This window comes from Pavona decussata, unplaced genomic scaffold, assembly GCF_977016875.1.
Source record: "Pavona decussata unplaced genomic scaffold, jaPavDecu1.1 SCAFFOLD_67, whole genome shotgun sequence".
NCBI classification, from domain to species: domain Eukaryota; kingdom Metazoa; phylum Cnidaria; class Anthozoa; order Scleractinia; family Agariciidae; genus Pavona; species Pavona decussata.
Window position 1 is genome coordinate 1,439,227 of NW_028145486.1, and position 13,966 is coordinate 1,453,192.

At 39.4% G+C, this 13,966-nt stretch overlaps 1 protein-coding gene across 3 annotated transcripts in view; it reads right to left on the reverse strand.

Moving 5' to 3' along the window:
- The window catches only part of LOC146477984 (Fanconi anemia group A protein homolog), a 43,992-nt gene that overhangs the window by 15,833 nt on the left and 14,193 nt on the right, over positions 1-13,966 (reverse strand). For all 3 annotated transcript variants that reach the window (XM_085112698.1, XM_085112697.1, XM_085112699.1), the window contains exons 22-36: positions 13,680-13,796; positions 12,959-13,098; positions 11,458-11,543; positions 10,951-11,047; positions 10,345-10,485; positions 9,614-9,687; positions 7,547-7,623; positions 7,013-7,050; positions 6,862-6,931; positions 5,783-5,853; positions 4,974-5,047; positions 4,313-4,441; positions 3,200-3,260; positions 1,712-1,822; positions 536-621 (exon numbers count right to left, since the gene is read on the reverse strand). In XM_085112698.1, the coding sequence (XP_084968824.1) occupies positions 536-621; positions 1,712-1,822; positions 3,200-3,260; positions 4,313-4,441; positions 4,974-5,047; positions 5,783-5,853; positions 6,862-6,931; positions 7,013-7,050; positions 7,547-7,623; positions 9,614-9,687; positions 10,345-10,485; positions 10,951-11,047; positions 11,458-11,543; positions 12,959-13,098; positions 13,680-13,796 (1,372 nt within the window). The remainder of the gene's footprint in view (positions 1-535; positions 622-1,711; positions 1,823-3,199; positions 3,261-4,312; positions 4,442-4,973; positions 5,048-5,782; positions 5,854-6,861; positions 6,932-7,012; positions 7,051-7,546; positions 7,624-9,613; positions 9,688-10,344; positions 10,486-10,950; positions 11,048-11,457; positions 11,544-12,958; positions 13,099-13,679; positions 13,797-13,966) is intronic.

Consider the following 13,966-nt stretch of genomic DNA (forward strand, 5'->3'; position numbering starts at 1 on the left):
GCTCCACTTTCTTAACCAGTTAGAAGCCAAACCGTATCCAGCCGTGACCTTCCACACGCGTTCTCCAAGCGTGACAATAATTACATGTAACTGTTGCGAGTTCTGATTGGTTCATTGGGTTGACTGATAACTCTGGTTTTGGTTTCAAGACATGCATTCAACTGAAAACCGTTCTAATGGACCAATTTGTTTTTACCAAACTGTCTCTGTGGCCAATTTAATAAACTTTTACACTTGTAACTTACAATCTCTGCCCTAGTTTTTAAAAGTGAAAGACAAAAGCGAGTTCAATAAACAAAAATACAAGTCTTCAACGATTTCTCAAAACCATTTATTGGAGTCACTCTTGTGCGCGCTTGTAAGACAAGGGCCCAGCTTGCACACTTCAAGTGTAAATTTCTTCTGAATTGTCCCTAAGTGGCGGTTTATCAAACGATACAACGGTTTTCTGCAGAAGTACTTCTCGAGCGCCAGTACACAGGGTGATCAAGAAACCTCTGCCAACAAGTGAAAATTCAAATGAATCATGTCTCACTTCATAAAAGCAGCAACCTCTGATGCTTGAAGCAGCTCGTAATTCTGTGTTGTTTTAACCTCGCTCTTCTCGTGTTTACATTGAATCTGTTTAAAGGTTTAAAACAAATCAAGTTAGGATAAGGATGAGCTTAGAAAAATACCGTAAACTGCCACTTTTTTGTCCTCCCAAACTTATAAGCCCCCCCCCCCCCCCCCCCAGTTTTAGGCCCATTTACTTGTAAACCAAAAAATACATCCGATTAACATGTCTTTCAAGTAGATTCTTTCGTGAACCCTATCTTGACCAAGCTTTTTTTTTTTCGCTTTCAGAGGCAGGTGGGCCCCTCCATAACTCTGAGACTATTAAAGCTATGACAAAGGCACTTGGACTATATATAATACGTCTAGAGATGTTCCCTTTGAACTCAGCAACAAGAAGTGAGGACGTCACATTACGTGATAATTACGTTATAATTGCCAAATAGCGGCCATTTTGGATCCGCCATCTTGGATTTTCGGAGTTTCCTAAAACTTCAGGAAAGTGCCAAAATTGAACGAAAAGTAATCAAAAAGCACCAAAAGAACACTAATACGGGCTAAAAACGTAAATTTTTTTGTAAGAAAAGCATTTTGTCTTCATTTAAAAATGAGCCCGGCAAGCAGGTAGCGACTGGGCAGGCAAACCTAAATAAGCTGTTGGGGAAACCCTCCCATTTATGGTGGCGCAAACATGGCTCGACGGATACCTTACATTAACCACTAATAGTTAACTCGCCTTACGGGGGAGTCAAAATACAGCGCAACTTATAAAAATGTCCAACGATACTACACACCAAGCCCCAGTTGTTCAAAGGCCGGATAACTTTATCCGCTGGATAAGGCACTATTCAGGGTCTAAAATATACTTCACGTTCAACGTTGTCCAAGGTTTTCGTACACTCCCAAGCTTAACTGTGGTTTGAGTGTGCATAATCGCTTGTACAAGAGGAAATACTGAAATCTTTTCCCAGATTGAAACTGTCGGATAGTGACTTATCCACAGGATAAAGTTATCCGGCCTTTGAACAACTGGTGCCAAACTGCTAACATGAACTGCATCCATCACCATTAAAATTACTCTGTCGTACTCTGCGACTTTCTCCTGAATCATCATCGCTTAATATGAGGGCAAATAGGTGCAGACTGACACGCCTACCTCTTTCAGCCTGGAATGTAACCGTTCTAAGAGCCATGGGTCACGCGCAGTCTCCTCTGATTCAATGACATCTGCAGCACTGGACTTCTGAGGCAGCATAGGAACAAGCTCCTGGTAATCAGATAACAAAAAAATGATATAAAGCGCGCCCCGGGTTGGTAAGTTGGGCTAAGAAACGATTGCTTACTCACGTCATAGTTAATAAAAGATAATGATAATGGTTATGAAGCCTGACAAACTTATTTGTTATGTTTTTGTTAGCATCTTTGGCCTTGACTGTTCACAGACCACAATAGATTTTGAAATGTGTTGGAGCAACTGGCTAATCGACTGTAGTAAAAACAAAGGATTGTGTTAAAACAAAGGATTGTGCACGGTTGCGGCCCTTTCAACATAAATTACAGCACCATTGTTGTCATGGCAAGGTTTCATAACCAGTCCTTCAATTAACAATTGTCGCGTTCAATTTCTGTATCTATTTCATTGCGTTCTTTTTGTGAATAAGTGATCACAAGATAACAAGGCAGACAAAGGCGCCTTTCGAAGAGGAATGACTGATCATATCCTAAACATTCATTAATGTAAAACGCGCACGCTTTCTTGTCTATTGTTTCACGATATGTATACATATTTTGTCTTTTTTATCCCTGTCACAAGTGTCACAAAGCGTCACAATTGTTTTCAGCCAGTCACAGAGCGTGATTAAACCCAATACAAATAAAAATACTTTACCCTCGTAAAATATTCTTATTTCCACAGTAGACTTGCACCTTTCAAAAGCTCTATTTTAACTGGACCCTGATAACTAGTCTGAAATGTCAGCCGTCTCCTTCCCCTAACCCACAGGGCGTTAGGGGGAGGAGACGGCTGACATTTCAGACTACCTGATAACCTGTAGCTGCATTGTTTTTTAGGGTTGGGGGCATTGTTCTGTTGTTTTGTTCTCTCGACCAACCATGTAAGAAGTTGTAAACGGTGCACGTCGCCCCTATTTCCATAATTTTGTTATTAAGCTGTATTTCAAACATGCACACAACTAAATACAAGGCAGCCTTTTTTCCCATTTTACAGGTCCAGCTGCGTGCTAAGTTACTAGGACGTTGTTTCATATGTAAATGCAACTAGTTAGCATAAGAACAGCATGATCTGTACAAAAGGCAGTCAGGTTTGTAAAAACAAAGCCCCCACTCCACATATTATACACACGCACACACCCCTCAGTCTGCTACATCTGGAAGGTTGATTTGCTAAAATTCACAAAAATACTCTGAAAATCATCTTGGACAGCTCTGTGCGTGGCTTTACAATAATACATGTATTAATTTCATGAGATTCTTGCATATTATGGTAAACAGTTGGAACAGTACTACAATCTTAGTATTGTAAGTTGCATGAGCTAAAATGTAGGACAGTTTACAGTGTATACCAAATAGTTGGTGAGTAGTGTTAATGTGAGATTGAAAGATAAATTCAGATACGTGTTATAACCTGTATCAAGCTTATCATGTCATTTCGACTGACGTCAAGATCGTGTCTTTCTTGAGGAGATCTGGAGAGGTAACACAGAATTTCAAAAACAAACTCAAGCATCATAATGTAGCTATTAAAACATGGTAACCTTAAGGAAAAACTGTAACAAGCAAAGGGACGCAATGCAGAAAATACTTAACAATTATTCCACGAGCGCGCGTTGGAAATGAGATGATAGATCATCAACGAAACGAGTTGGCTATAATCATCTCATACCCAACAAGTGCGAGTAAATAATTGTTTCATTAAAAACAAACCAAGAAATATTGCTAGATCTTGCTGATTTCGCTTTGCAAGAACAACCAGAAGACAATTTAATGGTCTCTATTTCTTGGTCATGGTATGATGGCTCATATGCCATGGCCGCTAAGCCAATCAAATCCCTGGAATTGCATTATACAATAATCCAGTTTTGATAATTTTAGTTATGTACTCGTAACTTATGAGGTGCTGAATTATGAAATGCGATGAGATTTTTATTTGAAAATGTTCAGCGCTCTACGAGCGTTTCGTCCAAAGTTACGCGTAAAGTTTATATAAATCGTATAAATCTATTAAGTTAGCATAGAATGTTGTAATCTTATTGGCCACGCTATTTATCATCTTTTTAACGATTATTCCACGGCGCAAGAGAAAAGGGAACAGGAAACTGATATTTATTTCTCGTAGAAACATTTACATTCATTTTTATTCTTCACATTCCCATTGCCACAACTACCACCGTAATCACCAACGACTTCCTCCTGTCTTTGTTTGTTGTTCAGTCGATAGAGCAACGGTTTATCAAATCCGGAGGTCGTGGATTCGATTCCCGCCAAGATTTTTTCTCTGCCTCGTGCTGTCTCCAATTTCGTTACTAGGTTTAACGCTTAGGGCTGAGTTTCTCGAAGTATGGTTAGCGCTAACCATGCTTCGAGCAACTGGGCCCAGAAGTAAAAAAAGGGGTTCACTTAAGCACTCACTCCAACATACACTTCAGAGTTAATTCTCCGATCCATCATTGATGGGAATGGCTTTATATTTAACATTGCTCCTTATTTGCCTTTAAGAATCCTTTTAAAAAATTCTCACCTGCTTGTCGAGTCAAGCAGAGTACCGAAAATAACGGAACAGGCTTTCCTCGCGCAACCATCACAGCCACCCTCTAGAGACCCCAAGGGAAGGTAGTGGTCCAATACTCTGTACTGATGATAGATGCGTCTGAGGAAAGAGGAAAACTAAATGAAACTGCGGTTTATTGACGACAGCGTTGGCTTGCCAAAATCGAGTTCAAGCTAACATAAGCAAATTCAAGAATGTTTGAAATCTTGCCACACGTAGGTACTAATGTCAGTGCTTAGCTTTCACTACGTGAAAGCGCTAGGGCGGATTAAACACTAAAATCAGGGTCATTCTTAGCCTGTGAACAGGCTCCCAAGTGAGGCAAACGGGAAGAGAAAAATCGGCGAGCGGAGCGATCTGAGCTCGGTCTGGTGATCAAGACCGAGCTCGATTTTTCTGTCCTCCCTATGCCCCACTTGGTAGCCTGTTCATAGGCTAGGCCATTTTTCTTTCAAAAGTAAACTAAATATCGAGTAGAACACGACTTCATTGCATGCAATGGACACTTCTGTCCCCACTCCCAATCCCAAAAATTATCTCCCAAAATTAAAGAGTGCAAAGATGTTGTAATGTGTAAATAGATTACAAAGGGGTTCCAGGATAGTTTTAGGATTTCCACAGTAAAACAAACCTGTCAGTGTCTGGTAAGAAATCATGTCCGGTTGATATGTTCAGTTCCCAACGACACCATTCAGGAAACGTCAGCTGACAAGAAAAAATATAGAATATGGCAGAGTTAATAGCTTTACAACTTGTACTGCCATATAATAAGATATAGCGTAGGTATGTCAAAGTACGATGTTGCTTACTGGGCCAAACATTTTTAATCTGTCATGGTAGCATTTTTTGGCGTCATTGCAAGCATGTTTTTATTAAACCTGTATGGCTTACTACTTGACGAATCAAACTTCTTTTGCTGTACTTCAATGGAATTCAATATTAACCGCTGTTTCCACTGTACAAGAAGCCGCCCCGCGATGAAGTTAATCACGACCAACGTAAAGCGAGCTCTTATGGCGTATTTAAGGTTACTTACGCTTTCAATTTCGACTTCGTTTCTGATTCTGTCTCTAGTATAAACTGGAGATTTATGAAAAAAACCGTTGTCAACATTACAGCGGTTTTCAGTGAGTGCCATAAACCAAGAACAAAACAATTTCTCTGGCCAATCACAACAGACGTAAAGAACAACCGAATCAATTAGAACACGAAGCAAATACATGCAACCGGCGCCAAGCGCGGGAAAACGGTGCGAGGAAATCACGATTGGTTTTAGCCTTGCTGCTCAACTTGTTGAGAAAGTTGCGCGAGTTTTTGCTAACCAATCACAGCGCTTAAATCAAAACCAAAGCAAACGCGAATTACTTTCGACACAGTTGAAAACCGCACTAACTATAAAAACAGTACTAAATCATTTCATAATGCATGGATTGAGTATACCTTTACTTCTTTTCCTTTCAACTTCTGGAATTGCTGCAGAGCGACCAAGTTCGTCACCATACAAACCAGATCTAACGAAATAAGATGAAATTGTGTAATTATCCAGAAACCCTAGGTGAAGTATTTATTTGAATTTGACCGCGTTAATAAACCAACCAAATACGATGGAAAATATTTTGTTCAGCTTGCTACCGGATAAATAAAAACATACGTAGACGGCTGGAGAACTAAAATACAGCAAACGAAGCACTTGCTCGCGACTAATTTTTCCACTGCTGTGTAAAATATCGTTCTTAAATTTCAACTTGTTTTTCTCTAACTTTGTGGAAACTGTAGCCTGCAAAACAGTCATATTTTTTAGTTGAAATTCACGAAGGAAAACGCGGATCGCCGAAAGCGCGAAATCGCGAGGGGCAAAGAATCCGAAGGCGTAGAATCTTGCTTACTCTCACTTTCCACTTTGTCGATCGCTCCAGACTTTCCCTTCGAAGACCGCGCGGGTGCGCACGACTAACAAAGAATAAATATGACTCGTTTGTAGTCCGTGGAAACTGGGAAAATGGTTCATTAGTCTAAGTTAATGTAACGTAATATATCAAACACGAGTAAGAGTGTTTCCTCCGATTTCCGAGAAGTAGGTTGGAAAAACGAGGCGCAGCCGAGTTTTTTTTTAACCAACTTCGAGGTGTTTGGAAATAAGAGGAAACACTCTTTCGAGTGTTTGATATAGCTTCTCAAACTATTGATAATTCTTGGAGAAATTCGAAGCAAAAGTTCACAAAATTTTATGATAATTAAGATCACATTTCTAAACCTCCTTCACGATAGTGATTTGCTTTGTTTTGGCTTGATAAATTATTAATGAGTTTGAGAAACTCAAATCACCTTCTTACAGCAAACGTGTAACTACTTTGAATTAATTCGCATACTTTCTTGACAACGGCATCGACTTTCCAATCAGAATTTAAGTCCAACTTCAACTTCGTGACTTTGCCCTCATGTCGTTGTTGTTATGCCGCTAGTGTGAACCAGGCTTTAGTGTATCCTGCAGAGCACCGTTACTCACTCACAGATTTTACCTGCTGGTAGTGCTGGCTTGTAGAAACATGGCTCTCCACAAATATTTAAGCGATGGAAAAGATAGAACGTCTAAAAAAAAAACAAATAACAAATGAACTGTGAATTGCTTCGAAACGATGTATGTACAATCGTTTTGACAACTTGGCTCACCTTTTTCAGCATCACTGGAGATAAGTAAGCAGTAGGCCCTGAGGGAAAAAAGTCGTCATAAACGATTTATTTATTTAAATTTTAAAAACGATGAAAACGTGATTTGCGTACTTTATATGAAAAAAACAATATAACAACCTCCACTGACAAACGCGTATGAACCTAAGCCGATAAGCCGGAGACATCCCAAAAGTCATGGGCTGGAATGCTGTTGAAATATTTAAGACTTTTCTTTGCAAATCTTGCGATTGCGAAGATTTATTAATCGTCAGAACGACTGAACCTTATTGCGAAACAGTGAAAACTTCAAATGAGAAAATAGAGAGTACTGTCTTCACAGCTGGAAGAATTATTCCAAAACAACGGGCAAGTGGTTTTGCAAAAGTCAGTTTGTTTGCACTTCAAGGGGTTTCAGTTGTCATTCGATGACGATGAATAGCTACAGCAATTGGCATATCGAGGTTGAATGGAATTTCTTGACGATTTCTTGGTTCACACTTTAACACAGGTATTCAAAGTAAAACAACAACATACGTCCAACGTTGGCCTGTAGTTCTGTGACATTCATACTGAACACTTCCAGTACATGCTCTAAGTATGAACACGAAAACCTGAGAGGAAAACAAGCAATACTGGTTGATCATTTTCAGTAGGCCATTATAAAGTTGTGCTTAGTGACCTGGCCTTGGATTGGAAGCGAGGCTGGAGGTGACCTTGTTCTGATACTAACCTTTCATATGTAGATCATGTTATTCTTATGCTAACTAGTTTTCATTTACATATGAAAAGCAGCGAAGTTTTATCAAAACAAGGTCAACCCCAGCTTCGCTTCTAATCCAAGGCCAGGTCACTTAGCACACAACTGTAAAATGGCCTATTCCCCACTCAAGAAACAACGGGGACACTGGCGCGAGTGAAGGATTATGGGATCGATTGGGTTGAAAGATTGGAAATCGCGCCGATGAATAAATGCATTTCTCGGGCAGTCAGTTCTACAGGAAGTACTTTTTTAGGTAAAAACTATCAACAGCTACGCTACCCCTGGCCAAAAAAAGGCCGAAAGATGCTCTTATTCCTCGGCGCGATGGCCATCGGTCTACCCAAACGATCCCAGAATCCTCTACTCGTACCAGTCTTTTCACAGACGAACAATGCAACAAATTTCCCAGGTGCCATCAGGGCGTCCCTTGCCTTTAAAATCAATTTTCGGCATTTTGTTCTTCCTGTATAGAGTTATTTTAAATGTAGTGCTGTAATTGCACCGTTATTTATGTAAGTTTCTTTTTAATTTTATTTCTCCAATCCACAGTAAAACAGAAATTCGATTGAATGGAATAGAGAAAGCTTAAAAGAAAAGAATGCGGAAAGCAATGGCAGGTGAACGTGCATCATATAATCTTGTTGATCACGGTAACGGCGTTAGCAAACTCAACCTGTTGCTCCACCGCAACTTTATTCTCTTGCATGAGCGGTGTGGCACGAAAAAAAAAAAACACGGCCTAGTGCTATTTACAGCATACAGACTTTGCAGATTCCTTCGCGCGGTTTTTTGTCGATTGTTCGTCCTACACTTCCATTGGCAATGTTTTAAAACAATTGGTTCATGTATTTGGCTGTGCGTATATCGAGTTTTATTAAAAACTGGATGATTGTATAATGCAATTCAAGGGATTTTATTGGCTTAGCGGCCATGGTACATGAGCCATTATACCATCCCTGAGAAATAGCGACCATTTAATTGTTTTCTCGTTGTTTGTTGTTGTTGTTTTGTATTTTGCAAAGCGAAATCAGCGAGATCTAGCAATATTTCTTGATTGTTTTTAATAAAACAATTATTCCACTCACGCTTGTTGGATATGAGATGATTACATATCTATCGTCTCATATCCGCTCGTGGAATAATTGTTTATTATTATATACACATCAGATTTCTTTGTGATATACGCAATTTCGTGCGTCGGGGAGAAAAATTGCAAAGGTCTTAAAACTAGTAACGACCTCGGAAGATCGTCGCCAGATTTTCTGTGATAAAACTGTGCTTTGTTATCAATGTGTTGAATAATAAAACAATAGCCCAATTTCGATATATTAAAATTCAGCTTAAAACAATGACATCACTTGGAGGCTCCGGGGAATAAATTGTAGAGTTTATATGGGTTTATTCCTCGGAGCCTCGCAGTGATTTTTATTGTTTCAGGCTGAATTTTAATATATCGATATTGGGCTATTATCCTGTTCAATCTTGCGCAATATCGCCTGAATTTAGCCAACTCGGCCTACGGCCTTCTCGGCTAAGTATCAGGCGTTATTCCACACGATTTGAATGAATGAACGAATCTTTATTTATCCTACAAGTTGGATCAGCGAATATAAAGTAAATGCTGATACAAACCCAGGATAATTGTTAAATGGTGCACTTGGGATTAAGAAGTTAGAGTTACTCGTGGCTCAACTCTTACGCTTCACTCATGCTCTCCAAACTTCCCGCATGCATCATAACTCGATATACGTACACTAGAGCACGAACGAAATATTTTGCCAAAAACAGTAAAGAATTGCCAAGTGTACATGTGATATTGTACCCAAAATAAATTTCCTTACCTTAGAAAGAACTCCATCCATCGGCTTGTACACACCGGGATATTCTCACAGAGTACATCCACAAATGAACAAATCTACGAAACAAAATCACTATCATCGGTACAAATTTTCAGTTCCAATGCTACAAACTCAAAATACAAAATGAAACTATACAACTAAATCGAGCAAAAGCAGCCAAACATCAACTAGACTTGAGTGCAGCAACAGAAACATGTTTGGAAATAGTATTTGGGGCGTCAAATGAAGGGCACTCTATTTTGACAGGAAGCTTACGTTCCCTGTGAAGAGAAATTAAATATTTTTAAGTTGCTTTTTCTGAACTAATGTTCATTTGCAAAATGTTTCGTAGTTGTAGGTCCAATATAAACTGAATCTACGGTCGGAACAGCCTTTAACGCTGATGTGAAACCTAAATCTGTCTCCACTTATATCCAGAAATGCACCTAACCCTGAATTTGGGTACTTTATATAAAACAAGCCTTTTTGTTTTTTTCATATGACCTCACGTTTGACACAATTATGTGTGTTTTAGTGAGAATTAAGGTTAGGGGACACCTTGTGATGTCTGTCATACAGTTCATGAATCTCATTAGCGTGCATTTCTGGACATATCTAAAGAAATGTGGACAAATTTTGATCGAAACAACTGGTCAATCTAAAAAGTGCGGCAGGGTGCTCCAGCCCTCGTTTAAGTGTAGCAAAAACAGGCTATTTTTCATTAACTTTGTTACCGTGAAAACGTCTGGAAAACTCTTTTCAGCAGGATGGTGAATTCCTCTCAGAAGTACTGGAGGCATACTAGAATGGTCCGTACATAGGTGGCAAAGAAACACAGCCAAGCCACGTGCTTCTTCCATTTTTGATGACACACTCTGAAAAAATAAACACAGCGTATGAGAAAGATGGCTAACCTAGCTCTTATTTTCTGCGGCCAACCATCAACGATTGCATTAAAATAAATCTCAGATGATGCGAAATTACAGTCAATTACCTTAAACAGTTAGACTCTATAGCAAGATTTTAAGCTTAAGCTGTTGGTGTACTGTTAAAGCTACCTATCTGAAGTAGGTCTGATGTCCAAATGACCACCAAAGATCGTTCGATGATTGAAAAAAGTGATCAGCAGCTGTAGCAACTATATGGAAAAGTGATACGCTGCAATTCAGCGAACGATCGATTTAATACTCTCCAGTTTCTTTTATTGATAACTTAGTTGCCATACGATCATTCAGTTGTTGTACCGGCAACGATCAATAATCATCATATGGAAACCACCCGTAGCGAGGCTCAAACGGTTTACGCATTTTCTTCCTTTTTGTGTTCATTTAATAGCTTACCCCACAACATGTTTTTATCCACGACTGACAATAAAAGCTCTTGTGAAGTGATGACACAGATACGACCATTGCTACAAAATCAGGAACCCAGTGATACCTGTTCCGTCAAAAAAAATAGAGGCTTGTTACTAAGTACAAATGACATGTCACGGATCAAGACAGTGACACTAAATTCTCCTGTGATTGCGACATAGAGACCTAAAAAGCTTGACAATCAAGAATCTTAGTGAACTTTTGTTTCTGTGCGAACAGCACAATTAAAGCACCTCACTTTACCGTGAAGGAGGTTTGGAAATGCGATCTAAATTGTCATGAAATTTGGCGAACTTTTGCTTTGAATTTCTCCAAGAATTATTTTAATAGTTTAAGAAGCTGTATTAAACACTCGAAAGAGTCGGTTTCACCTGATTTCCAAACAACTGATTAGTTTAGTTTATATGAGTCCATCGTGAAAATTACGCAAAGAAAACTGGCACGAACTTGGAGAGAAAACTGGGCACGACTTACCTCTTCACGTGATCTAATGAATGTGACGGAGATCTGATTACAGCTGCGCATGTGTTACAAAACGCTTCTAATAAGGCATCTACAATCTTGAGCAAAACAGATAGACAGTGACTGACTGATCGATAGGTTCATTCAGTGATTCATTGAACGATTACTGGATCAGCAGATCGATTGATTAGTTCATCAATCAGTTAAGGACGGTGCCTGCTAATACCGAAGTATTTTTGCGCGGTTTATGATTATGCGGAAAAAGTAGATCTTAGCAAGAGCTATGGAAATCCAAAAAGAAAATTGGGGGTAACCACGCATTTTTTAGAGATAATTAAGCAGCAATTATTATGAAAAGGAGTAAAATACAAAGCGATGTATGGCGGTTTTTTTTTCCAAATTGAAGCTTTATTATCTCTGAAAAATGCATGGTTACCCCTAATTTTCTCTTTTGGATACCAAAAGCACTTGCTAAATTCTACTTTCCCCGAAAGTTTTAGACCGCGCAAAAATATCCTTGTATTAGTAGCCACCACCCATAGGAAACCCGAGTATCACGGGATGCGCAGATCCTATGCGCAGTAACAATACGCACCGTCCTTAACTGACTGACCAGCCTACTGATTGATTGGTTGATTGATTGATTGATTGATTGATTGATTGATTGATTGATTGCTTGCTTGCTTGCTTGCTTGCTTGATTGATTGATTGGTTGATTGATTGATTGATTGATTGATTGATTGATTGATTGATTGATTGGATTGATTGATTGATTGACTGACTGACTACTATAGGGTAAAGGAGGGGGAGGGGAGGGTATAGCCTGAGTTCAGTCCAGCAGAAAAACACTCGAGAGAACTCATCAATGCTGACCGTAAAAAAAACTGGGAGTCTAGTTTTATCATTGCTGTGCCTGTGCTGTACCTTGATGTGCATTTTGCCAGGCTTCCCTAAACGGAACCATTTTTAACACACCTTTGTTGCTTTAAAAATTGATATCATGTAACGTGGCTCGCGTGGCATGTGTGTTCTTCAACATTCCGAACTACATAGATAGACCCTATGCAAAAATGGCTGACATTTTAACATTCTTTTGTTTGCATTCAAATTAGCCCAACTAACCTCATTCTTGAGTTTAAAAATCAAAAGAATGTTGCACCGTGAACGAGGCTGGTGAGGCTAATTTGAATGCAGACAAAAGAATATTAAAATGTGAGCCATTTTTGCATAGGGTCTATAGCATAAAACAAACAAGACCAAAGATGAGCTCGACCAGCACGGCGTTTATAAAGAATGATAACTTGTGTATAAGGGAACTTGAGCAACGACGCTCTGCGCGTGCGTTCTCGTTTTCTTTCTTTTCTTGAATTCCCTTGCTATCAGTGCAGTTTCTGAATAGTTCGGCCACATTGTACAAGTTAATAAACGCGAAGTTATATTTCAAGGGACGTTCTCGTTGCCGTTACCCTCGTCGTTGCTTAAAAGTTCACTATTACTAGAAAGACTAACAAACCTGTTCAGTTTCAGTGTTGTTTTTGTCCAGACTGTTGACATCCATCTCTACAAGCTGGTTTACTACTGCAACTTCATTTGACGTCTGTATTATTGATTGAATAGTGGCAGAGATGATTGACAACTGGGATGAGATTCGTCCTGTAAACAGGAGAGAATTACGGCGTTCAGTTGAAAAAGCACGACAGGAAATACCACTAGCCTCCAAGCTTACAGAGGCATCTCCACATAGCGTTACAAACCACAGAAAATCCCTAAACACTCAGAAGTACCATTAGTCAAAACATCAGTTAGCGTCGCTTTAGGAAAGCATGTGATTCAATGAGCAGAAGTATCATTTTTCCAAGATAAAAACGGCATTGTATTTCTGATACAGAACCCATAGGCGCTACGTAATATATCAAACATGAGAAGGTGTGTTTCGTCAGATTGTCAGAATTGTTCTGAAAGAATACGCCCAAGGAGAACGATGGTAAATTAGACTGGTCATAAAACAAGACAGATGCAGTTTATTATTTCATGAGCGTGAGACAATGAAATTCTCTGAGCCCCTAACAGGAAACGAAGCGAGCTAAGTCATTACTTTGTGCAAGGAATGATGATACAAGATACCTAGCCTGTCAGCAAACTCTCCAATTAAAGGTCTCACGCGAGACATATTCGCGGCTCGCGTCCTCGCGTGGGACCCCAATTGGCGAGCTCGCTTGCAGGCAAGAAGATACCTGATTCTTTTGAGTCTGTAGATTTCACTGATTCTACGACCAGTTTAGTTAACTTTTCTAAACAGCTGATGAGTTTTTCCATTCCGCTCAGTGTCCCTTCATCCTCTGACGAACTCACTTCAAAACAAACAAATAAAACAATTAAACAAACGTTATTTAGCTCTCTCCTCACACTAGACCTGAGATCAAACTCAGTTTCAGTCCCAGAAAAAGCTCACTTTTAGTTTCTCTCTGTGAATCGTTTCTTATCCGGGAAAAAAGGAAACAGGAACGTTAAATGAACAAGG